This window comes from Prosopis cineraria, unplaced genomic scaffold (genome assembly GCF_029017545.1).
Source record: "Prosopis cineraria cultivar Desert tree isolate PC_DT_omini unplaced genomic scaffold, ASM2901754v1 PC1829, whole genome shotgun sequence".
NCBI lineage: Eukaryota > Viridiplantae > Streptophyta > Magnoliopsida > Fabales > Fabaceae > Prosopis > Prosopis cineraria.
The window spans coordinates 1-27,420 of NW_026557154.1; the positions used below are offsets into that span (position 1 = coordinate 1).

The following is a 27,420-nucleotide window of genomic DNA, read 5'->3' on the forward strand; positions in this document are numbered from 1 at the left end:
AAATTTAAATTAAATTAATTGATTTTTTAAACTTTTCTTTTATTCTTCCTAAAGAAAATATCGCAAAGACTCAAAGTACTTATTAAAAAATAATAGCATCAACCTATCATATACTAAACAATATATTTATTTATCAAATATCCCTTTATTTTTTTTATGATATCCTCTGGCGCAGACCGACAGTCAGTCAGACACCCGTGAGTTGACATATATTTATTTTTATATAATAATCGATCTCCATAGTTATTGGTAAAAAAACATGTCCATGCTTCAATATATGGGGATGGAGTCCCATCACTCAAAGGATTTCACAAGACCCAACATTGTCCCAAAAATGGATTCCTCGCTTTGTATTTTTTGAAAGCCGAACTTTAAAAATGTACTCTTTTTATATAAAAGTAAAAAAGGGTTTAAGGCCCAAACATATTTTAAACCCTTTAAAAGATAGTTCAAGTACTAATTTTTTTAAGCTTTGTATTTTATTATTTTTTCCGTCAACATTTAATTGAAATTGTTGGATTAAAATTAATAATATTGCAAATAATATGGTTAAAATTATTTGCTTTATTTTTGAATTGATATATTAAAATGACACAATATTTAAATTATGTATCAACATAATTAAATTTTTTTCAAAGAAATATGTGAGCTTTCAGGCTAAAGCCCAGAAAAACCGGGGTTATGAAGACCAAGCAAGCTCTCGTTACCAAATCCATTCCCAATCAAAAGTGTACATAACAATAATATTGATGTGTTGTAAAGAAATATTTTGAAAAATAGAAAAAATAATTGCAAGAATTTTACAAAGAGACACAAAATTCATGAGATTAAGTAGGATTTAAATCATCTGAAGTTGGGATATATGGATTTCCGTAAAGCTTTCCTTTTTTAATATTTTCCTTATTTCATTATTCTTTATAAAATATAAAATTTTATTTTTCTTTAAAAAGGCAAACTCTACAAAAATTCACAAATCTCAACTTATTTATGCAAGGCATAGTGCTAACACAGTGTTACTAGTCCACAATCTGTTAATGAAAGCTTCATCGCTCACCCTCCATTAAATGCATATCTTAACTTTTGGCTTCATTCTTCTTCTAACTAAACAACACACGCATCTTAAAATTCTATTTCAACTCCAACCAGTTCACTATGGTATTGCAACCCAATATCATTATTTATCATAAACACATTTGTATCAAGTTAAAACAAAATTATTTCCAACACATCTCCCAACGACTCCCTCATGTTTAACCAATCAAAATTACCTTTTTTTCCCCTAATCTTTTCTAATCTTAAACAAACCTGCCGTTAACCTACAAAATGTAAGCACTGGTACTTGTAGCCACATTCATAATGTTGAAGAGTCCACTAATTTGTTAAGTATTACCAACGGAACAACAAAAGTCTCGCCATATTATGGGTTGGCTAATAGACAACAAAGTACAGAAAACAGATCAAGGAAAGACATGAACCTCAGATTACAATGAAGCAGTCTTAGAGCCAATTATCAGACATCAATTTCATATAGTGGCCACGCTTAAGCTTACGGTACCTTCTCTGCCCAGTCTAATCATGACGTTTCATCCGCGAAGAAAAACTTTGAACCATAAAGCTGATCTTTTACGGTACCTTCTCTGCCCATTCTTGTAGTCTACGTACACCATTCCAAACCGAACAGTGTATCCGGCACCCCACTCAAAATTGTCTAAGAATGACCATGCAAAGTAGCCCTTCACCCTCACACCATTCCTGACAAAATTCAAAGTTAACTGAGAAGCATGAGCTTTGCAACCTATGACAAATGGCCTCATCAAAACTGGAGCCATGCCCGTGCTTAATTTTGTGGAAGACACTTGTATCAAAAAATACAACACGATACTTCAAATTGCATCTGATTCTGAACACAAGAAATTAGCAAGAGCAATATACTTTGCTGCTACCTGGAGCAAGGGGTCAATAAAAAGAAACTCAAAAGGCAGGTGAGCAAATGGATCCCACCACCTAAAATATCCACTTTGATGAATTTTTGTTGAGTTCATTTATATATGTGCCTAAAACTGTCTGTTTGAACGCTAGATATCTTACTGTGTTGTGTTGTGTGCGTGTTTCTCAAGCTGCAAGTGAACTGATTCACTTTTGCACTCACCTTATGGCCCTTTGAACATACAGAAGGTGGTTTCTGATGTAGTCCATCCTCATTTTGTCATCGAGATTCCTTTTACCATCATTGGCCTCATCAATTCCTGTGAATACATGAAATCTGATGAAGGGGAGAACAAAACACAGGGGCTTTGATTTGGTAAAGATCCAAGCCAAGCCTTTACGGTTAGAGGAGAAAAAAAGTGGCTAATCTTACCATTTTCCGTTATGTAAATGACAGGATTGTTAAATTTCTCCTTCGTGTATTGTAGTAGCTCTTGAATTCCTCGTGGATAAACATAGAGCCAGTCTGAGGCAGCCTGCAAAATTATTTCACTTCTCAATTTTCTTTTTAAGGGAGTCCACCCTATAAGCCAGAAAAATATTAATTCAATCTAACTTTTACTTAGATCAGTTGCTAGGTTTTTACTATAGAAATAAATATAAATGAACTTGGTGGCGTTTGGTATATAAATCCTTCACGTTTCAAGCATTTAGAAACCTATTCATAAAATTTTGAGCACAAGATATATTGCAAATTCAATATTTATAATGAATGAGTACAATATTGGCTTTGCCCATGTATCATTTAAGTACGATTCAAGGACTTGGAAAATTAAAATGCCTGGATAGTGGATTAAAACGCCACACTAGGGATGGCTTTCATTGCCATCCACCCTTTAAACCAGGAAATCATTGAGCCAACCTACTTGATCTAGTAACTCAGGCTTTGACTACGAAAGAGTCTTAGAGATTACATTCAATTTCATGCACTAGAGTGTCTCTAAACAAAGTAGAAGTTATCTCTAGATGAGTAGTTACCTTTGGACCAATGAGAACTCCGTTTCTTACAGCTGAAGAAGCACGAGGGATCATAAGTAAGCAAATATTTGCAAACTCAATAAAAGTGGGTGCAGAGATATATATAAGGTTCATCCGTAGCTTACTAGTAGATCTAACGCAAGGGTCTGTGAATAAGGTTCGCTTTTCATGTTGACAAGGAGTAGCAGCTGCATAATTTGAAGTGTAATAGTTCAAACCTATGAAATCGAAGGACCCTTTAACCATTAAGGATTCGCTTCTGGAAAACTTCGGCAATCGCGCACCAACTTTTTCAACCATTACAGCAGGGTATAAACCAGAATGCAGGGGTTCCATGAACCTTCAAAAGCAAGGAATGATGAGTGCTAGGCCTGATCACCCATGAGGAATTACAAGAGAGAGGAGGGGAGGCACTACAAGACAGGTAAGAATTTGAAACAAGTAGATTATGTTCAAGTGAAACAGACACTTACCAGTCATATGAAAAAGCAAGACTCCGAGCTGCTGCCTCTTTGTCAGCATTAGATGGGGTCAAAGGCATAACCCAACCAGTATTTAGGGTTATCCCTATTTGACCTTTCTGGGAAATCTGTTAAAAAGATCATCATTGTTTTAACCAAGCTACAAGGTTCGTTCATGAAAATGAAATCTAATTTGATCTGTTGGATTATAAAACCATATAAATGCAGTAACCTGGTACTTCTCCCGATAGACTTTGACAGCTGCAGCATGAGCAAGAAGCTGGTGGTGGGAAGCAAGGTAAGGCTCAGTACTAGAATCACCAACATTACAGTTTGGGCCTAGCCACTTAGAGCATCTTCCAGGAGGAGATCCACCATTTGCATAACCACCAACGATAAAGGACAGTGGCTCATTAAGAGTGATCCAGTGCTTTACCCTGTCTCCAAACTCTTTGAAGCATATTTCTGCATAGGATGCAAAATCCTGCCTGTTCGCAAAACCAAAGGGTGAATGTTTCAGGCAGCCAGAAAAAACATAGAAGGGGGTTCCAAGCATTATAGAAAAACCATGTGATTATAATTAATACTTACACAATTTTCGGGCTAAGAAAACCACCATATTCATCTTCAAGAGCTTGAGGGAGGTCCCAGTGGAATAGTGTTATAAAGGGCTGTATTCCTGTGAGCATAAGGAATGAGAAATTCAATTCAACTTGGTTTTGATTTTGGGACATAAGTATAATGAATCACACACACACACACACACACACTGACACACAAATTCTGCTGACCTTTTGATAAGAGTTCATTTATGAGATTATTGTAATATGCAATGCCTTCTTGGTTCACTCCTCCTTTAAGGTTCCCCCCTAGAACATAATTTAATCATGAGATTGATTAGATCATAAAACTGATGATCCAAATTTAACCTCTTACTGCGTCTCAAAAGGGGGAAAGGCTCAGTTATTGAACATTAAATCTGAGGAAAATAAAAGGAACATAGGAAAGCTTAGTTTTTTTCAGTTCTCACTGGGAAGTATTCTGGACCAAGAGATCGAAAATCTGTATGCATTAAATCCAACATCCTTCATCAAAGCCACATCTTCCTAACAATTTTTTGTGCAAGGAAAGTGTTATCAGTCCAGACGAAAATGAAGCTCAGCAATTTAAAATTTAAAATACTTAGAGAATGAAAGTACCTTGTAGTGATGATATGAATCAGTAGCAACATCCCCATTACTGTGGTCAGCTATCCTTTCTAAAGAACCAAGAAAATGTTTCAACCCCTCAAGCCTTTGTGTTTGTTTGATAATAAAATTTAATCAAGAAAAAGAACAACAAGTTCCTTAATATAATTTATAATCTTGCTTCTGAAAAGGATGGATTCCACATAAACCAATCTTCATAAAATATTTCAGCAAAAACAGAGGATATTAATCAGCTATCTGGGGATTTCAAGAATCGCCATGCCAGAGTGTTACTTAATTAAGAAGAAGACATCAACTACCTTATTATCGTTTCTAACTCTGAACAGAAAGAAAGGATTCAATTTCATCTATGTACGAACTTTCATAAAATATTTCAGCTACAATAGAGGATGTTACTCTACTATTTGGGGACAAGAAAAAGACCATGCTAAACTACTTCAGTAAAAGAGGGCATTAAATTCCTCGATATCATGTCCTAATCTTTTAAACAAAACCATATAAAGGATTGAAACTCATATTTGCGTGAATCGTCATAAAAGGTTCCAATGAGAACAGATGATACTTCTGTGCCTTCTAGGGATTAAAAAAAATATGAGAAGCTGCTAGCCTGCTAAGAGTTAGAGTCAAATAGTCATACCGGGGTATCTGTGAGTGTAGGTGTCCCAAATGCTAGGGCCTCTACCTCCTTCGTTTGCGGCACCTTCATACTTCATTTACAGGAGAAAGTCAGAAAACTATTAAGATCAAAACTATTAACATGGGGAAACGCAAATAACCAAACAACGTTGAAAGCAAAGTAAACCACAGCCCACAGGCAGCCTCACACTTCATTCACTTAGCCAGATGCAGATACAGAACTACACACAATGTTAGGAGGTAGAAGGAGCCATGGATGCAAATAACAAAACCTGATAAGCGGAAGATGCAGTTCCAAAAAAGAAATCCGCCGGAAAACTGCTACGATTCAGAGAAGCTACTGAATCGAAAAGGGAAGAGAGAGCAGCACTAGGAGAAGAAAACCCCTACTACCCCGCCACATTGTTTTTTGGCGTTTGAATTTGATTCTCAAACTTCCTTCCTCCTTCCGTAAGAAAGCGCGTGTATTGTTATATTATGTCTTGAAGAAAAGCAGCAGCACAAGGAAGCGTTTGTCTTTTTCTTACTGAAAAGGAAACGGAAAAAAGTTACACCTTTTCTTACTAACAAGTCACTTAGACGAAGGATGCCATTATTCTCGGTGTGGGCGATCTAATAAAAATTCCATGCTTAAACTAATAAAACTTTTTGCTTTTTGACGCTGCACCGATATGTTTATAATATATACGAGCTTTTCTGAAGAGAACCTTCATGATACCAATACCATCTCTTCCAATTTCCATCTTTGAAATTTTTCAGTTGTCAGTTTTCTTTTTTTTTTTTTTTGAGAAGCTATTAGAGTGATGTTTCTTTCGCAAAGGTTAGATTTTAGAAGACATTTGGTCCTTCAAAGAGCGTTTAGTATTTTATGATCAATGTTTCTATCAACAATTGAAAACAATACAATATTTCTTCCACTGTTAATAAAATAAAGATTCATTTTAACAACAGAAAATGGAGATGAGAGAAAAGCGAAGGAATATAGTTTTCTCTCCTTATATTTCGCTTAGTAAGAGAAGGCTGCATGAAGAAAAAAATTGTTATTTCAATTAGACAAGAACAACTTTATTATTTGAAAAATTAATTATTTAGTCTTTATAATTTTAATCCAGTTGTAACTCAGTTTTTTAACTTTAATACATTATAATTCAGTCTCTAAAATTTTGACTCGATTATAAATCAGTCTTTAAATTTTACCTCTTACAATTGAATTCCTAAAGTTTTAACTTCTTAAATATTAGTCCCTATATTTTAAAAAATAAAATTATAAAAATTAAAAATACTTTAAACTTTTAATATTTATAATATTTATAAAGATTAAAAGGGTTTAACAATTTAAAATATTAGTAATAAATTTTAAAATATTTTGAATCTTTATAATTTTATTTTTTAAAATATAGGGACCAATATTTAATATGTTAAAATTTCAGAGACTAAATTACAATAAGCAAAATTCATGGATTGATTTGCAACGGAGCCAAAATTTTAGAGTCTAAGTTATAACAAGTCAAGGTTAAGGGATTAAGTTATAATTGGGTCAAAACTACAAAGATCGAAAAATTAATTTTTCCTTGTTATTTATAAAAAAATATTTATCCATAATAAAGTTTAGAAAAAGTTATGTATAAGTCTCATAAAGTAGAATTATTTATAAATAAGTCTTGTGAAATTTAAAATTTTTCTTAGGATCTAAGTATAATTTAAAATTGAGGTGCAAAGATAATAGTTCTCTAATTATAAATACATTACATCTATCAAGTAATTTATAACTAATTAATCAATAATTTATAATATAATTATCACTCTAACTTTTTACAATTGTAACTACACATATTCAATAGTTAAACTAATAATATACCACAAGTTTAATACTAATTGTATGCAACTATCCCATCAATAATTTATAATTATCACTTTAATATTTTATAATTACAACTTTACATATCTAATAATTAAATTGATCATACGTTATTACAAAGTTTAATATTAATTGTTCACATAATGTAACTTCACATATCTAATAATTAAATTGATCATGCACTTTTAACAAAGTTTAATACTAATTTTTATAATTATTTTATTAGTAATTTACAATTATCATTTTAACTTTTTATAATTATAATTTTTCACATTTAATAGTTAAACTAATTATGCATTACAAATGAGGGTAGTATTGTTTTTGTATTCTGATTTTAAATTACACTTACGTTTCAAAGAATTTGACTATATTTTTTAAATTTTGTAACTTATTTGCAAATAAGGCTACTCCATGAAACCTATACATAATTTTCTCTAAAATTTAACATTTTAATATATTATTTATATAAATTTTATTATATATTACTGATTAAATAGAAAATATAATTGTAAATTCTTTTATCTTATGATGGCAAGAAAAATATTTTGTCCAATTTTTATTTTTATTTTTTAAATTATTAAATATACAATAATCTATATTCTAAAGTGGAGAAAAAATTAGAATAAAAATGGGAGGAGGTAACATGCTGGAAACGAAAAGATTCATAGGTAAATTAAAAAATTGAGTCTTCTCTTAAAAATCTCCTCATATTTAACGAAAAAAAAATTAAAGATAAAAATATATGAGCCCTACATATTATTTTTCTCCCAACGTCCACTCCTTTTCATTTTTTTCTCTTGGCCAAGCTAAAAAAAAAAATGTCGTTTTCTCCCAACTTTTCACTCCCCTTACTTTTTTTCCCTTGCCAGGCACAGCTTTACTTTAAAAATTACAAAAAAAAAGACTTACAATTATAAAAAAGATCCAAATATAACAAATGAATACCATAAAAGAAAATTTAAATTGATTAACTTCCTCAAATTACAAATAAAAAATAAGATACAAATACTAACATGATTAAATCTTAAAGAAGGATTAGTCTCTCACAACATGATAAACCAACATTCAAATTGTCATTGGAATATATTTTTACTTTTAATACCCATTATACCTCAAACAAAAGTACTTCCAATAATAAAATATTTATTAGTAATACAAAATAAAAAGGGAGAAATGTGCATATATTTAACATTTTTCTATTTTCATTTTTTGTTTGGACGACCCATTTTTATATCTTTAAGAGTGTGTTTGTTTTTTTGTTAGGTGCAACAATTTTTTGCCATTTATATAATGGAGCTTTACCCAGTGGAAAGCCAAACATGCGCAGTGTCTTGAAATGTATTTGCCTTTTAAATATTGGAAAATATCTAACTTCTTACTAGTGAAGAAGGATCTGTTATTGTCCTAGAATCGCATCTCTCTGGACCTAATTGCAAATAAAATTTAAGAGTAGAAGACCTGATTACTCCTGCTAAGTAAACAAGAAACGTAATTAAATAGGAAACACAATTAAACAAATGTCTAGCTGTTACTAACACATGTTTACTTGTCGATACATGAATTGTTGCTTGTTTATTTAATTTAAGACTTAGGCTTGTACAATTAGTACATGTCTTGTCCATTTTTCTAAATTATTCATAAATGAATGGGTATTTGTTACTTTCTTATGGTTACTTATCAAAATCTGAATAAATTATTTATTTATTTAGGACCAACACATATATAATTAAAATGCTTTATCAAATTTTTCTAAATTGTTCATTATTAAATAGGTGCTTGTTGTTCACATATAGTTACCTATGAATACTCAGATGGTTAATTACTTGTTTATTCAAAACAAATTTTGTTGCAATCATGCCTCTCCTAATTAGTCTTTTTTAAGTTATTGATTAACCTGATAAGGCAGTTAGGACATGTAATAATTGTATAACTGTTGGTCTTGAATAAAAAACAACCAATTGGGTATTGAGTCAAGGAACAATACGTTAATAATCAACGTATATTCATTTAACTATGTTTTCCATTCACTTAGCAAACAGGTTCCCCCCTAAATCATATTTTTAATTAGATCCCAGGGTTTTAGTGATATTTCATAATTATAAGATCATTCTTTCCCATTAAAGAGCTACATGGATCCTTAGGTAATATTTTCCCTTTAAACATCTCCATTTGGACTTGGAAGTGCATGGAACAAGCACAAGCTTATGACATAGTCTTGAGATGGCATGCTCTTTTGATTTTATAAACTAATAATCTCAAGTTTTTGAAAGATATTAAAACTTAATTCATAAACAATGTCATAACTTTTTTATTGCAAATTTTTTTATGTATATTTAATATGGATAAAATTAAAAAAATATCTTATATTAATGACCATAAGGAGTAGTAAATTATGCTATTTATAATTAAACACTGTGAATTTGTGATTTATTTTTGACATGCCGTGTAGTGTATATGAAAATGTAGACAAGTATTATGAAACAATAACATTATAGAGTACAATGAATATCATGTATATTTGTCACGTAACTAAATATGTTTCCATGCATTGTATACTCTATTTTTTTTTATAAGATCTATTCAACCGAAACATATATACCAAAGAAATAGGTCGAAATTAGTTAGGAGCTAATGGTTTTATTTATTTATTTTTTTCTGGGTTTTAAATCTAGTGACATTCCAAAACTACTCTCTGGCTCTTTTGATTAAAATTTTCCCTTTTCAGTAGTCGACGGGGAAAAAATCTGTAAAGTACATAGCGCACCAAATTCTCTTGTGAACTCATCATCAAAAATATAAGAGATATTATCATGCGTAATTGGGAGATAATTTTTGAGCACGTTTTCAGAAAAACTAATAAATACGCTAATCTTATGGCATACAAGGTGTTATTGGATAATTTCGATATTTATTTTTTTGATATTCTACTAATTGATTGTATAAGCTTTATAACTTCTGACCTTACCTGATCTCGATCCTTGCACGAACTTTACCGTGGCCTTTTATTCAAAAAAAAAAAATTTCTCTTGTGAACTTTTTTTCCCCTTGTCAGACTCTTGTGAACTTGTTCTAATGTTCTTTGATTCTTTCTGGGCTTTTATTCCCGCCACTATTTATTTACCTCTTCCCTAATGTTGGGCCTTTCGGTGCATGACCCGAGTTCATTAAGAGGTTTGGGCTTTGCTTTATATTTTCACCCAAAAAAAAAATTTGAACATCAGACAACCATATCAATATATATTTCCTTCATATTATAATATAAGACACCTTATATAAATATTGCATGATCCAGAATGTAGGGCATTGGTTAAATTTTATATTTATTTTTTTCAACTATACCCCTAGTTCATTTATGACTCTTTTTTAAAAAAATATGCAATAAAATCTTAATTACTATTATCAAGGCTTTTATTTATGGTATTTAAAAAAAGGAAGAAATGAGAAGATATGAATATTTTTAAGAATTTAAGATTTAATTAACATTATTCGTAAATCATGAATTAATTAACTGTGACTTATATTATGGTTTAAAAGGAGTATGTATAAAAATCAAGAGAGTGAGTTAGATTTAAAAGAAGGGCTAATCCCTTACAATATAATAAACCAATGTTTGAATATGTCTTAAAAAATATACCAATATTTAACACCCAACAATTTCTTAAACAAAATTACTTCCAATAATCTAGCAGTACATTGAGCTCAAGCTGGAATTCCTTTTTACTTTTGAAGTGTTAAAATAGAAGTCTCGAGTACATATTTCAATTATTTAGGCAAATAGAAGTGTTTAACTTTGTACCCATCTTTGTCGGCCCAATTCCATCCCAGTATATCGGGATAAGTCATCCTAGACCCAAAAAAAAAATGAGATGAGACTTTGAAAAATGGGACAGGAAAGGGATTTGAGATAGAACGAAACACGAGATTACCCTTAAGACATCCCTGTCTTATCCTGAATATTATATATATAAATATTATTTTTATTTTTAAAATATACATGAAATATATTAATTATATTAATATAATTTGCACTTGTATTAATTATAATTTATATTTCTATTTAAAAATAAAAATTTTTTATATTAATAATTTTAATGATATAGATTAAGTAATACAGGGTAATCTTTTCCTTTATAATATATTAATTATATCAATACAAATTATTCTTATATCTATCTATTTAATAATTTTTATTTATATCATATTTTTTATTTTATTTTTAGAAGAGTCGCTAGTTTAACATATCTCAATTAAAGAAAAATAATAATAATTTAATGTTGTGCATCATAATGTGTTATGTCTCATGTATACTTAACTTTAAGTTGTACACTTATAGTTGTGATTGATATAATTCAATAACTAACTTTAAATTGTTGTGATTTCTATACTTGTATTGTTTTGATTTTAAACTTAATAATTTATGTGATTTAAAATCAGTTAAAATATATATTTAGTCCTTTAACTTTATACAATATTTTATTTTAATCCCTTAACTTTATAAAATATCTTTTTAGTCTTTTGATCCTAACATTGTTAGTTTTATCTCAACAAATTTTTACATTAAACTTTTAAACATTGACAAAATATTTTCAAACGTTGACATATTAAATTTATTTTTTTCAAAATAATAATGATTGACACCAAAGATAATCAATTGAAACTCATAATGTTAGGATTAATTACAAAATTAAAAAACTAAAATGAAACCTTATATAAAGTTATAGGACTAAAAATATACTTTTGTCTTTAAAATTTTGATGAATATTGTTATTCAGACATTTTTTTCATATTATCCATTTTATCAAGATAGCGAGACATCTCGAGTTATCTTGATCCCATCGTAATTCCTAACAGAAAAAGACAGTTTTAGTGAGAGACAAGATACGAGATAAAAATTTAATCTTGATTATTTTTTAGAACAAGACATGGCACATGAATGTTTTGGTCCCGTTTCATTCTATGAATACTTTTCATGCAAGCATACATCTTGGCAGGGGCAAAACCAACATTACCATTTTTGGGGGGGATTTTTTAAAAAATTAATTTATATTTTTAATTTTTCTTTTAAATAATTTTATAACTTAAAAATCATTAGATTAAAATTATGTATAGTTATATATAATATTTTCAAAAATATTTTAAAATGTATAGTGACATCACGCATATTTATATTTATATATATATATATATTTTAAGAGTATAAGGTTTAGATATTCAAAATAATTTTAATTAACATTTTATGCAATTTAACTAAAAAATATGTCTCCATACAAATGTAGAAATTCTCAACTTTCAGACAATTTAATTGAAAAATAAAATGTGTAGAATATTAATATAAGATTTAGTAAACAACAAAACTTTTTATAAAATGGGTAATTATGTATTTTATTTCTATTTAAACATATAAAAAATTATATAGTGAAGAGGAAAGGACATATATAAAGAGAGAGAGAAGTGAAATTTTAGTAGTAGAACCCATTGATGTTGAGAGGGACACAATTTCACACCACTACCATTTCTCACCGTAACCATTACTTGCTAAAGTCTTCAATGCGTGCACACACACACATATACATACATACATATATATATATAGGGGAGAAAGTTGAGGGGGGGGGCAAGGCCCCCTTAACAATAACGTGGTTCCACCCTTGCATCTTAGGTGCCCTTTGTATTGTAACATATCATATCCAACCAAGCATTGATTTGTGGATAATGGATCATAGAAGTGCCCTTGTAATAAAAAATATATATATACATATATAAATTGTTATGCAGATAAAAAATTGTTATTCTTTTTAATCATTTGGAAATTTTATTCCCATGCATTTTGTGCTAAATGCAACCGAAATTTTGAGTTTTTTTTTTAAAGCATGCCAAATCCTCTTTCATTATTTTATAATTTCTATGATCAAGTTAAGCATTTTGAATGGTCAAGCTTCAAGTCTCTCTCCATAGGAGGGGAGCTCGGTGCTTACTGCACTTCAAGTGGGAATCATTTTCTTTTCAGTAAGAGTTCACGAATATGTACGCACACAACCATACATATCCATATAAATAAAAATAAAGAGCAAAAAAAAATTATTGTAGAATTATATATATATATATATATATATATATACATACTCATATATAGGTATAGGTATTGATTGTCCAAAAGAAAATTAATTATAGCTAGGTTCAATAATAAATTTTAAAAAGTAAATTTTAAAATTTTAACTATAAATGCATCTCTTAACTTACAATAATTTAAATTTTTGTATGAAACTTCATGAATCAATGTTTACCCCTCATTTCTTTAAAAAAAATTTGTCCAATATATCTATCATTAAATTCTTCTTTTAAAACTTTACAGTAAATTCTCAAAAATCTTCTATATAGAGTATATGCCTGAAAAATATATTGTAGCAAGCTAATAACGTGCCATCACGTCGTGCAAGGATTCCTCCTTTTGTTTTTCTTTTTGGATAACAAAATTCAGATATTTCTAATAATGAAAAAGTCAAGTCACGTTCAAGCATTGTATGGAAAGTTGGACCGGATCGATCAGGTCAACCTGTGAACCAGTGACCTAGCCTTTTTACCGGTTCAATTTTCATCCTGACCTAGTTAGTGAGTGACCTGGCCAACCTGGGGTTAACCTAGTGTAAATTAGGTAGCCTGATGGGTTAGCTGGGTCAACCAAGTCACCTATTTTGCCATTCAAAAACCCTAAAACATCTTATTTTTCCTTTCAAAGCCCCCAAAATGATGACATTTTGGAGTTTAGAAAAAAGAAAAAAAAATGAAAAAGCAAAAAGGCAAAAAGGCTTTGTTGGTTTTGTTTTTGAATTCTAAAATCAATCGATTGAACCCTACTCTCAAGAGCTTTGAACACTCATCCCTAGCATTAGCTCAAATCGAACCCTACTCGTCGGTCATCGGTTATCATCACTGCCCATTCTATCGTTGTTGCTCTTCTAGGCTCTTGGCTTTCCTAGGTGGAACTCTATCTCTCTCATGGTATAGTAGAAGTGTAGAACTTGCTATGATTGTGATGCACAATTCGTGTAGTTCTTGACTCTCCTCTCTCTCACAATGAAGCAGAACTCACTGTGAAGTAAAACTCGCTATCACATCACTATCCTCTATCTATCCTAATGAATCTCTTCTTCTTTTCATTTTTAATTTAAAATGAGTGGTTTCTACATTATTTGCTGTTGTTGACTTGTCTATTGTTACTTAGCATTTTCGATTGTTTTGTCTATTGTTATTTTTTTTATTATTGTTTGACATTTGAGTGGTTATATTTCTATAATTATTATTGTACTGATATCTTGTATTAGAGATTAATCTTGGATTTGATTAAATATTTTTATAATTAATGTCTTTTTATTGAAATTGTATTATTTTAATTATGATCAGTTTGCCACCGGTTTAATCTTAGTTGAACCACTAACCTGTAACTTAGTGTTTTGATTGATTCAATAACCATTCAAGTGCTGATCATCCTCAATACTCCCCTTCTCCATCAAAACATTATGGATCCTCACTTATGCAATCACCACTACCTTTGACGTGGATCTTTAACTGTCTGATTTATGAGATCACATGCTTCATACGATCTTGATTCTTATCGCTTTCAACTCATGTCCTCCCTATTTTGATCTGCTTTAATTTACCCACCTATATATATATATACCTTACCCTTTTGCTTTTTGTTTTGCTACACCCACCTTGATGTGAAATCGTTGGAGGAAGCTAAAGTTTTATTAGTTTTATATTGCCTTTATGGATCAGCTAATATTACCCTTGGTCTCAATTTGTTGCGTTAATGGTGTATTTTTAGATTTAGTTGGCCTTTAGCGATGAACTTCTTCATTGCTCAATTTGCATTAAACAAGTGGACACAAGGAGCTTTCTTATGATTATTATACAATTTTTTGTATTTTTCATGAAAGAATATTGGGATTTAATTTGTTTTAGATTTATGTTGTCAAGGATGATATCGACATTCTTTTCTTTTGTTTTTTTTGTTTTTTATTAGAGCATTGCTATCTTTGGGATGATAGGTTGCTTAATGTTAACACAAATTGAAGTCGATTAATTGACGTTCAGTCGAGTTTTTAGTGCGTTTTTTAAAATTTGAGCTGCTTTCTTTTGTTGTTAGAGATCTAAATTTGGGTTTAAAACTCTCTATTAAACAATCTTTAAAGCTGAGGTAAGATAGCTATGACTTCCTTGTATGTGATTCGATCTATTGATGCCCATTATCTTATTGAATGAATATTGACAAAATGTGGTCATGATTAAAAATTTATGATAAAATCAAAGTCCTGCTAGAATTTTCTTAAATTGCTCGTATGCAATGAAGGGTGTATAAGAATTATAAAGTCACACTGTTTTGCCATATTGAAGTGTGGTTGGCATTCAAATATTGATGTGATGCATTAAAAGGTTCCATCCTTGAATTCACTTTTTATGGTTGTTCTTGAAATTTCTTAATCTTATTGCACTTGCAACTCCCTTTTTTTCAAAATTTTGAATTAATTGATTAAATTTGAATTAATCAATGTTAAAGATTGAGTCAAATGGTAAAGCCAGCTACTAGCAATTTGAAGCGCTTTATTTTGCTTACCATCATGATTAGATTTATGTACTATATTAATATTATTTTGCAATAACAGAACTTGTGTCCTTTTTTCTTTGGATAGTACTGCTCATAATATTATTTATTTGCTTGTGTAGTGTCCTACTCTTTGTTACATAAAAGATGTAGAGATTTAAGCCATTCACACATAAAGAGCCAACTGGGCTTGAAGGACGAACTATAGATGTTGGCAATCTTAAAATAAATGTTCAAAAGGCCATTGCTGAAGGGGGTTTCTCTTGTGTCTATTTGGCTCATGATGCTGCACACATGTTAAAACAATTTGCTTTGAAGCATATTATATGCAATGATGAAGAATCCCTTGGATTGGTAAAGAAGGAGATCTCAGTAATGAAGTCATTGAAAGGGCATCCTAATGTTGTCACACTTTTTGCACATACAATCTTTGATATGGGCTAAACAAAAGAGGCCTTCCTTGTGATGGAATTCTATGAAAAGTCTCTAGTATCGGTGCTTGAGAGCCAAGAAGCAGGTTATTTTGATGAGCAACAGGTTTTATTGATTTTTAGGGATATATGCAATGCAATTTTTGCAATGCACTGCCAATCCCCACCTATTACTTATCAGTAAAATTGACAGCGATGTTTTGTCAAAGACAGCATTTTCTCCCTTTTTAAGTTTTTTATTATTTTTCCCCAGTTTCTTTTCTTTTATTTTTCTTTTTTTTTAATAAGTGGTCTTATGTTTGTGTGTAACTCTTACTATTAAATGTACCAATTTGGAATTTCATATTATCAATCTGTCTTTTATGTAATAATTGTTATAATTTTGCATCATTCTTGCTACTTTGTTTTTCTTCTTAGATTGTTAGATATAAACCTCTAACATAAAACTTTTTTGAATTCACATGGATATGAACAATAAATCTTTTTGTGCTAACAGTTAGATATATAACTTGTATTTACATTAATAGATATAATATTTCCCTATAGCCTTATACTTTATCTTATCTATATTTGTCACAAATTCATCTTTAGATATTGAGACATAGTTTTTCTATTATGTTATTGTTTTAAGGCATTGAGAAAGTATCCCTTTCTAATAAATATATTTTTCAATCGTACCATTTAATATGAGTAAATTTATTTTCTTTGGGCGTGACCTGGAAGAGTTTATAGAGCTTCTACAATGTGTACTCAAATAATAATTTATGAAATGCGATTAATGAATTCTTTTCTTCTCCATTTTCCATAGACTTAAAAGCTGAAAATCTTCTATTAACATCAAATGGCTTGTTGAAATTGTGCGACTTTGGAAGCACAACTACCAATCACAAACGTTTTGAGAAACTAGAAGAAATGGGGATTGAGGAAGATAATATCAAAAAGTACACAACTCCTGCCTATAGGGCCCCTGAGGCAAGTTGAAATTTGTTTTCTTAAATACAACTAGTCTTGTGTGATGAAAATAGTTGCTAACCATATTCTACTAACACGTTTTAGATATGGGATCTATTTCTGAGAGAAGTCATTAATGAAAAAGTGGACATATGGGTAAGTAAGGGAGACTCCGCCCATCTCTTTTATAAAAGCTTTTACAAAATGTTTTAAGACTAAGTGCAGCTCAACCATCTTTAAAATGTTAGGCTCTTAGATGCCTTCTCTTTTGCATATGCTACTTTAAGAGTACATTTAATGGAGAATCAAAGCTTCAAGTCCTTAATGGAAACTATCGCGTCCCTAGTTTACCTAAATATAGTTCATCCATTATAGACTTAATTAGAGACATGCTTCAAGCTAGACCAAATGATAGACTAGATATCACGCAGGTAAGCATTTTGCTTGATTGGACATTCATCTCTAATAATTTAGGTTGGTCTTAGATCATCCATGTCAATGGCATTCTTAGGCGGTGCTGGCATTTTGACAATAAGATTGTTAATACTGGATAATTTACCATGATGGCAGGTTTGGTTTCATGTTAATGAGCAGTTACCTATCAATTTGCAAAAGTCATTACCAAATACACCACTTGAATTTTCTTCTTCCAACAATCATGGAGGTGAGATGACTGTAGACTAAGAAATTAAGATTTTAGGTTTTCTTGTTTCAAAAGATCGAAATGTGATCCAACATGTGTGTTAGTAGATAGAAGTTTTGGTAGAAAATTGGAAGTTTTAATTTTAATTTAACACTGTGAGCATGATACTAGACAAAGATTGATTTATTTATATTTAAATTTTGACAAGTACTTTAAAGCTGATTACAGATCACCCCAAATGCCTTATAAGAGTCTTCCCCTACTATCTGTAGAACATAAAACTTCGTTACAGTCACCCTTTTCTTTTAAGGGAGGTGGAGGTAGGGGCTAACTTGGTGCCTTCTGATCTACTCAACATGCACAAAAATCACTTACCATAAAAGGAAAGGGCAAACACATATTTGATAATGAACCAGCTACCCATCATATTTCATCAAAATTTGATAAAATTCATTCAGAGAATAATCAATTACCTAATAATAACAAAGAGGTCAATGCCTAATCTCATACTTTGAAAAGCAATTTACATGGAAAATCAAACAAGCCTGATGCCAATTCTTCTAAGGACTTGGAAATAAAAATTTCCCTGAGTCAAGATCATAGTAGTGAGAAGCAAATATCATTGAATATAGAAAACAAAACTACTTTTCAAGACCAGGCTTTTAACACTTTTATTGTTGAATGTGATACAAGTAAATTCAACTTTGGATCCAATTATAAATCTGATAGGGAAGCAACATTAGAGGATAAGGTGGAGAAACTTAAGGAGCAATTAATGAAAGTTAACTTGGAAAAAGATGAAATGACTTCCAAGTGTGAAAAGCTCACTGCCATTTGTCAGTCTTAAAGATAGGAAATCAAAGATCTCAAGCTGGCACTTACAGCTAAAACTCTATCACCAAAAAGGAGGCTCTTAGAACACCTTCAACATATGCAACATCTGCTATGGTAATTTTATTTTGTGATTTATTGTTGTATTTATGTAGCTTTAAGTTTTCAAATTATATAGCTTTGGTTTTTTGACACATGACTCTATGTGTTGCGTTATTATGGTAGAGATGTGGGACAATTCAAGAACAATTGCAAAACAAAGTTGAATGGAAAACTCTTGATTTAGAACCTAAGTCATCATGGCAAGCTTTTCTAAAGGAACCTCGGCCACAAAAGTCTTTTTTCGCTATCAATACTTCTAAGTTTGGTGGTAATAGGAGTGATCAACAAAACAAGCAGCCAATCAAACCAACTATGCATTTTAATTCTTGGGCTTTTAGAACAAAAGCTTTTCTACTATGCACATTGGAAGCCCACAAATGCCTATGCATACTATTGATGGGAGTAATTCTCAGGTTAAGTTTACCTATAAGAGCAAGTTCGCTTCTCAACCTACTGGATGGGCTAGTTTTTAATTTCATGGCAAGCTATGACTCTACAGGGTTTAAGAATTAAACAAGTGGAATGTCTTAAAAATATTCAGCACTGTTTGATTTGAGCATCTTGTGTTTATTATTGTGTAAATTAAAACTTTTTTCTTTTGTAATGGACTAAAGCAATAGTTTTAAGTTTATACTCTCACATACACATTGCATCAAGTATTGGATAAGAGTGTGGTTCATTTGTAGTTTGGATGATTCTTGTGTTACATGCCCCATTGAATATATGCATTATTAGTTTTAAGTTTTGAGACTAGGCAAACATCCTTATCTACACTAACTGTGCTCTTCATAGTATGGACTATCTTATTTAGAATACTTTGCTCTCACATCTTTCATAATCAACTCACTTCTATGCCTTTCAGTAACATTATTTGATTTCACAATATTACTTTTATGCTAATGATGATTTAGGTGTGAAATAAATTGTAGTTAAACTAGTGTGGTGCAATTTAAAATAAGAAATCTAATGTGAAAGGAAGCTTGCATGTTCTTGACATGAATCAATAACCAATATTTATTTATTTTTTTATTTATTCCCTTAAGTTTGCATCAATTATTGATTTGATTTCTTAAATTTAATTTTTATCAATTTAGTTTTTTAAATTTACCTCAATTATTGATTCGGTTCTTATTGTATAGATAGATTGCAACACTTTTAAAATTTCTTGACAAGAATGATGGAATATTAATGATAGTCATATAGGTTAATGAAAAGAAGTGTACTTATTGATGTTAAAAAATGACTTAGGAAATTTTAAAAAACAAAAGAACAATATGTATCATAAGAGTCTTTGTTGATACAAATTATATTTTGAGGGCTAATTTTTTCCCATTTACTTATATATACATGTCAAGTTAATATTTTATACATTAGATTAATTTAAGACTCAATTTATATATTAAAACTTAAAAGATTAATATGATAATTTAAGAAAATATAAACAATAAAATTAATAAAAGTTAATTAAACAAATTGATAAGTATAGTAAATTCAAAGACCTTAATGATAATGGGATACTGTGCTTATCATTTTGACATCATCATCAATTCATCTTTAATATCTTTGACTTGATCACTTTCATACCAAGTTTTTTTTTCAAATCCTAAGGTCTCAACTTCAATGCATTATCAACAATGTTGAATTTTTTGGGTATTTACCGTGGACATTGTACTTTATGAGAAAAGTAAAAAAGAAAGGTAACTTAAGTAATACCAACCACATAGCATTTCTTGAGACATCATGCAATTGACCAAAAATATTTTCCTCCATTAAATTTTAAATGTCAAATGGTATTTTCTACTCTCTCTCTTCCTCATATCCTTCAATCTCTAATATGTTTGAAAAACACTAGAGAAATTTTAACATTGCTAAGTCCAAACTTATCGTAAATTTTGCACTTAGATATCTTCCAAGTCAACATTCCACGGGTATATATATAAGGCAAAATGTTCAGTATGTAGTTAACAAAAATTAGTGTTAACTTTGGTTAAGATTATCATTTTACAAACCTTAGGTTTTTGAGACAATTTTGTCTTTATTCAAAAACTTCTACCTCATCAAATAAAATACAAAAGATTATAGGGAAAATAACATTATTTCAAGTAGTTTCAAATTTAAAAGTTTCAATTGTAAATATGATATTTAAATTCTAAATATAACAATTAGTTTGTAATTTAGATTTCTATTTATAACTATTTGAATTGATATTTATAATTTATTTTGTAAAAAATTTATCAAAGACTTAACTATCATTAATATATCCTTTTAAGACTTTATTGTCATTTTCCTAAGATTTTAAAGCAAAAATGAAAATTCAACCAAAAAAAAAAAAGAAAACCTCTTAGAATTTCAGGAGCTTTTAGACACCATTATCAGAAATATAGTATCAAAATTAGTGACCTTGACATGCAACCATAAATTTGACATTTTGATAAAGAAAAGAGGACTTCTTAGAATTCACTATCAATTAACACATGGGCTTTCTTCCTTAACCACTGCCTTAGGCTATCTATGAAAAATCCACAACCTCAATTACTAACTTAATTAGCAGATAATGTGTTTGTGTATGTGTGTGTGTATAACTCACATATGTATGAATCCCACTAAGTTGGCTATAAGAAATATAGAGCCAAACCTCTACAGCTTGAACGTCTCGCATATTATATTACCATGAATCGCCTTTTTTAGTGTGGCCTCTCACTGCTTCTTATGCTATCATTTATGGTGGTAACATCTTGAACTGCAAACATAACCTTAGGATCATCTCTGTTAGCTTTTAAGGATCCTTCTTCTTCTTCTCTTTCTTCTTCCTGGCTATCACCATATAGCGAATTTGCCTTTGGCTTTTATACCACCGATAATGATCAAAATCTCTTTTTGCTTGCCATCTGGTATGAAGAAATCTCATATGAAACCATAGTTTGGTAGGCAAATAGATATAATCCATCACTAAAAGGATTAAAAATTGAACTCACCACAAATGGTCAATTTATACTCACTGGTCCAAAAGGCCTGGAAATTCCTATGCCCATGTCTGTTGTTAATGATAAGATTTCATATGTTGGCATGCTTGACATGGGAAATTTTATCCTTATCAAAGGTTCTAGCTATGTGCAGGAGAGCTTCAAAGACCCTATAAATGCCTTACTTCAAACTTGGGTACTGGAAATTGGTGGAAAGCTAACTTCAAGGAGAATGGATAGAAACTATTTAAAGGGAATCGCATTCAAGATTATGGCGATGTAGTTCTTCAACCAATTGCCCCTGCTACATGCCTTATTTCAACATCAAAATAGCTAATAGTTCTGATTGTATAGATTCTGGGTATCACCTGGTTCTTAATGAGTTAGGTTTTGTCAATGTGGTTAGGAGGAATGGCAACGCTATCAATATTGCAAATAAATTACAAGTTTCTTTAGGAGATTTCCATTACAAGGAAATACTTGATTTTGATAGGATTTTCACTCAATATTCATCCCAAGGATAAGAAAGGTAGGAACTAGGGTTCTTGGACCATTGTTTAGTCTATCCCTAATGACATTTGCTCAAATATGAGTGGTGACTTGGGAAGAGGACCTTGTGGCTATAATGGCTTCTACAGATTGGATGCTAACAAAAGGCCATTATGTGATTGTCTTCCTGGGTTTCCCCCCTTAAATCCTACTAACAAGTTCAATGGTTGTAAGCTAGATAAGCAAGTAAATTATGAATCAAGTAAGTCAAGACCAGAGGATATATACAAGATACAAGAGCTATCCAATACTTTTTGGCCTACATCTTCAAATTTTGAATAATTGCAAGGACTAAATGAAAATGATTCCAGCCAATCTTGCCTTTATGATTGCTACTATGTGGTTGCTGTTATAAAGGAAGGCACGTGTTGGAAGAAGAAATTGCCTCTGTTAAATAGAAGGCAAGACTAGGATGTGAATGGGAAGGCTCTAATAAAACTGCCTAAATATGATGTTCCTTTAGATGAATCCCTTTCAGAGGATAGAAACACAAGGAAGAAGGACCAAGCAACCTTGATTTTAGCAGGAGCACTTCTGTTAGGTAGCTCTGTGTTCTCAACTTACTTTTTACTATAGCAATTAATATTCATTTTCCTTACTTTATATCAAAGGAGGCATAAAAATAGATGTAGACCAAGTCTTTTAGATTTAAATCTTCAAACTTTCACCTATAAAGATCTACAAGAAGCCATAAATAGATTCAAAGAAGAATTAGGAAGAGGTGCTTTTGGTACTATGTATTAAGGGGTCATATTCTCATCAAGTTCAAGAACCTATGTTACTATGAAGAAGTTGGATAAGCTATACCAAAGGGAGAAAAGGAGTTCAAAATAGAAGTGAGCATAATAACAAAAACTCATCACAGGAACCTAGTTAGACTTATGGGGTTCTGTGATGAAGGACCGGACAAGCTCTTGGTGTATAAGTCATGAAATGGAATAGTAGCTACCTTCCTTTTTGGGATCTCCAGACTTGACTGGAATAAAAGAATCCAAATAGCATCTAGGATTGCAAGAGGGATCATGTACTTACATGAAGAATGTGTCACCCAGATCATCCACTGTGACATCAAGCCTCAAAATATCCTTCTAGATGATTCGTTTACGATAAGAATATCATATTTTAGGTTGTCAAAGCTACTTCTGAGTGATCAAACTCAAACCCATACAATGATTAGAGGGACAAGAGGTTATGTAGCACTAGAATGGTTTAGGAACACTCCTATTATTGCAAAAATTGATGTTTATAGTTATAGAGTGATGTTGTTAGAGATTTTATTTTGTAGGAAAGTCTTGACATGGGAAGAGAGAATGAAGAGGAAGTGATACTGGTTGACTAGATTTATGATTGCTATAAAAAAAGAAGATTAAAAAAGCTTGTAGATGAACATGAAGAGGCTAAAAATGACATAAAGAGGTTAGAAAAGCTAGTGATGGTGGCTCTTTGGTGCATACAGGAGGACCTATCTTTGAAACCTTCCATGAAGATGGTCACCTAAATGCTTGAAGGTGTCACTAACGTGTCCATGCCACCATGCCCTTCTCCTTTTAGTTCTTTCTGTTAATTCAACACATGATGTTTAATTGTATGATTTTGATATGATTGAATCTTTTTTTTTCTTTTGCATGGTTCTTTATGGCCTTGTGTTTAAAAAAACTTCAACACACTTGTGGTGGGCTAAATTAAAATGATTATTTTTCCTTTTTCCCCTCATGTAATGGGATTAAACCCCATATTTCTTTAAAATCCTCATCTCTCAGGTTCTAAACATATAGCCATTTTATCAAGAAAACTATGTAGCTAATTTTATAATCAAATAAGACTATTTCAATTTCTTGAACAACTCTTGGACTTTTTGGATGGAGGTAATTGTTTTATTGTCCTTTGTTAATTGAAAAAAAATGATCGAGGTACAACCAAATTAATTCAAACACCTCTTGCAATAACATCAAGAAGAAAAGGCAATCAAAGTCATAAATGGGTTGTGATGTAGAAGAAGAGGAGGTAGAAGAGGAGAGAGAGAAACTAGAGGAATAGAGGGAGAAGAGAAGAAACTCAAGGGAGAGAGAGAATACTCAAATATCAATCTTATTCAATTCATAATCAAAAGTATACAAATAAGGGATTACATTTATTAGAAAAATTATTGAAATAAAGGAGAGATAACAAATTTTTTTTCAAATCTCCCCTTAATTTCCAAATCTTCAAATATTATTCTTTCTTTTTTTTGATTCCATTTGTTTGATTCTCATTTGCTTATTTTAAAAAAATGCTAGGCTTTTTGAGTCATATTTTGAGGCTATCAATGAATGATTCCTCCAACTGCCTATTGAAAAATCTATGGAAGTACTCTACATTTGTCATGGTCTTATATACAGGAAGCTTTCCCTCACTAATAAGCTTTTCAAATGGTCCAATATCTACAAAATGATTGGGAAAACAAAATGTGACTATGATAACCTCTCCTTCAATTTATTCACAAGAGCTCTGTGAATTGGTGCTTTGTAAATGCCATTGCTCATCACCTACACAGTTTATTCAACAATTCACCACCAAATAAGTGGATCGTTTGAAATTGTAAAATATCTTGGACTAAGCTTTAAAAAGAAAAATCCAAACACATAAAACAAATGCAAATAAATAAAAGTAATGCAAATGATTGTGTGGGTTAGTTTTACAGAATAATCAATGACAAACCTCAAAGATTTGGCCTATGTTGACAACAATGGCTCCTCCAATAGGTTGAACAAGGACCCATTTTCTATCTTTGAGGAATTGTAATCTAGGCAAGTGTCCACATTCAAGCAAGAGAATGATGGCAAAATTGTCAGCATGAGGCATAAGCCCCAGAACTCTTTCAGGCTCAAGACAAGGAGGGTAGTAATTCATCCTTATATCATATTGTCCCTCTTCAAAGCTCTCTAATAATGGCTTTGGAGCCTCAACCCCCAAAGCCATACAAATGAACCTCACTACTGAACTTGCTGTCTCTCTCATTTCTTCAGAATATCTATGCAAGGTTTCCCTGAAACACAATTTTAAATGACATCCTTCAAAGCATCAGAAAGAATGTGACAAAAATATAATTTTTTGTTTTCCAATGTGCCATAACTCATAAGAGTTGTTACTTAAATGAAGTGAGGGATGTATGCACTAACCTGAACTTGTGGATTTTTTGTGGCCACAAATCTAAATTCTATTTTGAGTAGGTTGAGTTTTGAGAAAAATCATGTCATTCCAATCCAGCTTTTGGTTCTCTGAGGTTACAAATGCTTGTCCGTAGCCTTCAAGACTTCCTGGTCTCTGTGCCCATCTCATCTTTTCTTTAAATGGAAGCTTAAAAAACCCTTCAACTTGATCCCTCATTTTCTAAGAGATTCATCAGAAACTCCATGGTTCACTAGCTGCAAAACCATGAAACCAGGGGTAAAACAAAAATGATGACTTCAGAAAAGATTGACCCAATGAAGCATAGAATTTGAAGCACCTGAAAGAGACCCCCAGTGTGTGTAAGCAAGATGAAGCGTTTTGAAGCTCTTGAGCTCTTGTCTCTGTGTTCACCAACTTGGCCATGTCGATGAGAGGAACACGAAGAGAGATGAATCAGAAGGGCAGGCTCCGATTTCATGATCATCTCTGATGTACCTAGGTGGCACCTGCTCTAGCCTTTGAATAGCTAGTTCTTGAACACTTGAAACTGAGAAGAGATAATTCCAGGTTGTAATCTCAGCCATGGCATTCGGTGAACAGAGAGGCGTGATTGTCAAGTCAACGACGGAACCAAAGATGGCTTAGGCGGTGATATTGTATTGGATAGATGATAAGGAGAGACTACAGAGAGGAGAATGTGTATGAATAAGATTGTAAATAGTGGTATTTTTTATTTAAATTTGCTTGAAAGCAATGAATGTTAAAAAGTAGGCATAAAAGCTTTATTAATCATTCAAAAAAAAAAAACTCAAATGATATGAAAATCAATGCAAGGCGTTCTCCAAGTTTCATTTGCTAGATTTTACAAGGGGCAAAAATTCGATGCTCTCAAAAGGGCGCGGAACTCAAACTCAATTATTAATCTTAATTTCCCCGTTAATGTTTTCAAGTCCGCCCAGATTTTTTTTTTTAATCAATAATATTAATTATTAAATCGTAAAAAAAACCAAAGAAAAGAAAAAAGAAAGGGAAAAAATTGAACAGTGTAGCACGCTCGTCCTCGCACCCATAACCCAGTGTCGGGTCCGACCTGAGCTCCGCTCCATCATTATAACCCGCCGTAATCGCTCCGACAACAACCCTGCGCCACCGTTTGGGTTCTCGTCAGGGCTTACTTCATCCACGTTCGAATAATTTGACAACACTGTTTGCTTGGTGCTGCATCGTTCTTGCTGATTCTGGCGCTGTTCGAGTTATTGTTCGACATTTGCTCTCAACTTTGGTGCTTTCGCATTTTTCTGGATCTGGGCTATCGATTCCAGGGCAAGCTGGCTATGGACTACGAGCCCTACGATAGTAGTGGTGAGCTTACTAGAAGTTGCTTAATTCTTCCCGTACTTCATCAAGATTTGCAATTCTTTTTCGGTTTGAGTTTAGGGTTAGGGTTCTTTAATTTTTTGCTACTGTTCTCTTACTTTATCCTTTTGTGCTTTAAAATTTGATAATTTTTAGCGTTTGTGAATGGGAAAGAACTTTAAATGACACCATTTCATGGTTGCTGGTGCGGTTGCTGAATCTGGCTTGTGTTATTTCTGTGATCTTTAACGAGGATAACAACGATTAGAGCTTAGACTTTATTTGATTGATAGATCATTGAACCTGCATGTTCTCCGGGCATTGATTGGTCCCTTTCTTGAAGTTATATCGAGGAACCCAGGAAGTATAGTATCTGGTCGACAGGATAATTCAATCTTTGGGTTCTCAAGGAATAGAACTCCTCTCTTAAAAGAACGGATATAAGAATATAGCTATATTTGTCTCAACTATCTGGCTTCTATTCTGATTCACAGAATTATGCTAGTTTTTCATTTTATAAATAGATTTTAAGCTACCATATATCTTTCTATGACATTGGGTAGCTGAAAAGTCATAGAACGTAGACATTTTCTTTAAAAATCTGCTTGTGTATGTTTTATACTAGCATTATATTGATCAGAAAGTAGTTTCATGCTTTTTTAAGCCTTGAAATGATAATGGAAACCCCTCAAAGGAGTCCGACAATGTAACGGGA

General features: G+C 31.5%; 1 protein-coding gene and 2 pseudogenes across 1 annotated transcript; 1 reads left to right on the forward strand and 2 right to left on the reverse strand.

Moving 5' to 3' along the window:
• Window positions 1-1,268: 1,268 nt before the first annotated feature.
• On the reverse strand, window positions 1,269-5,641 carry LOC129300968 (beta-glucosidase 13-like). The gene is made up of 13 exons (XM_054939560.1): window positions 5,542-5,641; window positions 5,271-5,340; window positions 4,625-4,683; window positions 4,456-4,531; window positions 4,217-4,294; window positions 4,017-4,104; window positions 3,658-3,913; window positions 3,438-3,553; window positions 3,090-3,304; window positions 2,965-2,996; window positions 2,360-2,462; window positions 2,150-2,246; window positions 1,269-1,752 (listed from the first exon to the last, which is right to left on the reverse strand). Exons 4-13 carry the CDS (start codon window positions 4,514-4,516, stop codon window positions 1,584-1,586), a joined length of 1,215 nt encoding a protein of 404 aa, XP_054795535.1. The 5' UTR covers window positions 4,517-4,531; window positions 4,625-4,683; window positions 5,271-5,340; window positions 5,542-5,641; the 3' UTR covers window positions 1,269-1,583.
• A 10,235-nt stretch (window positions 5,642-15,876) lies between these two features.
• LOC129300967 (uncharacterized) lies at window positions 15,877-18,706 on the forward strand (annotated as a pseudogene).
• A 5,620-nt stretch (window positions 18,707-24,326) lies between these two features.
• LOC129300965 (oxoglutarate-dependent flavonoid 7-O-demethylase 1-like) lies at window positions 24,327-25,223 on the reverse strand (annotated as a pseudogene).
• Between the last annotated feature and the right edge of the window lie 2,197 nt (window positions 25,224-27,420).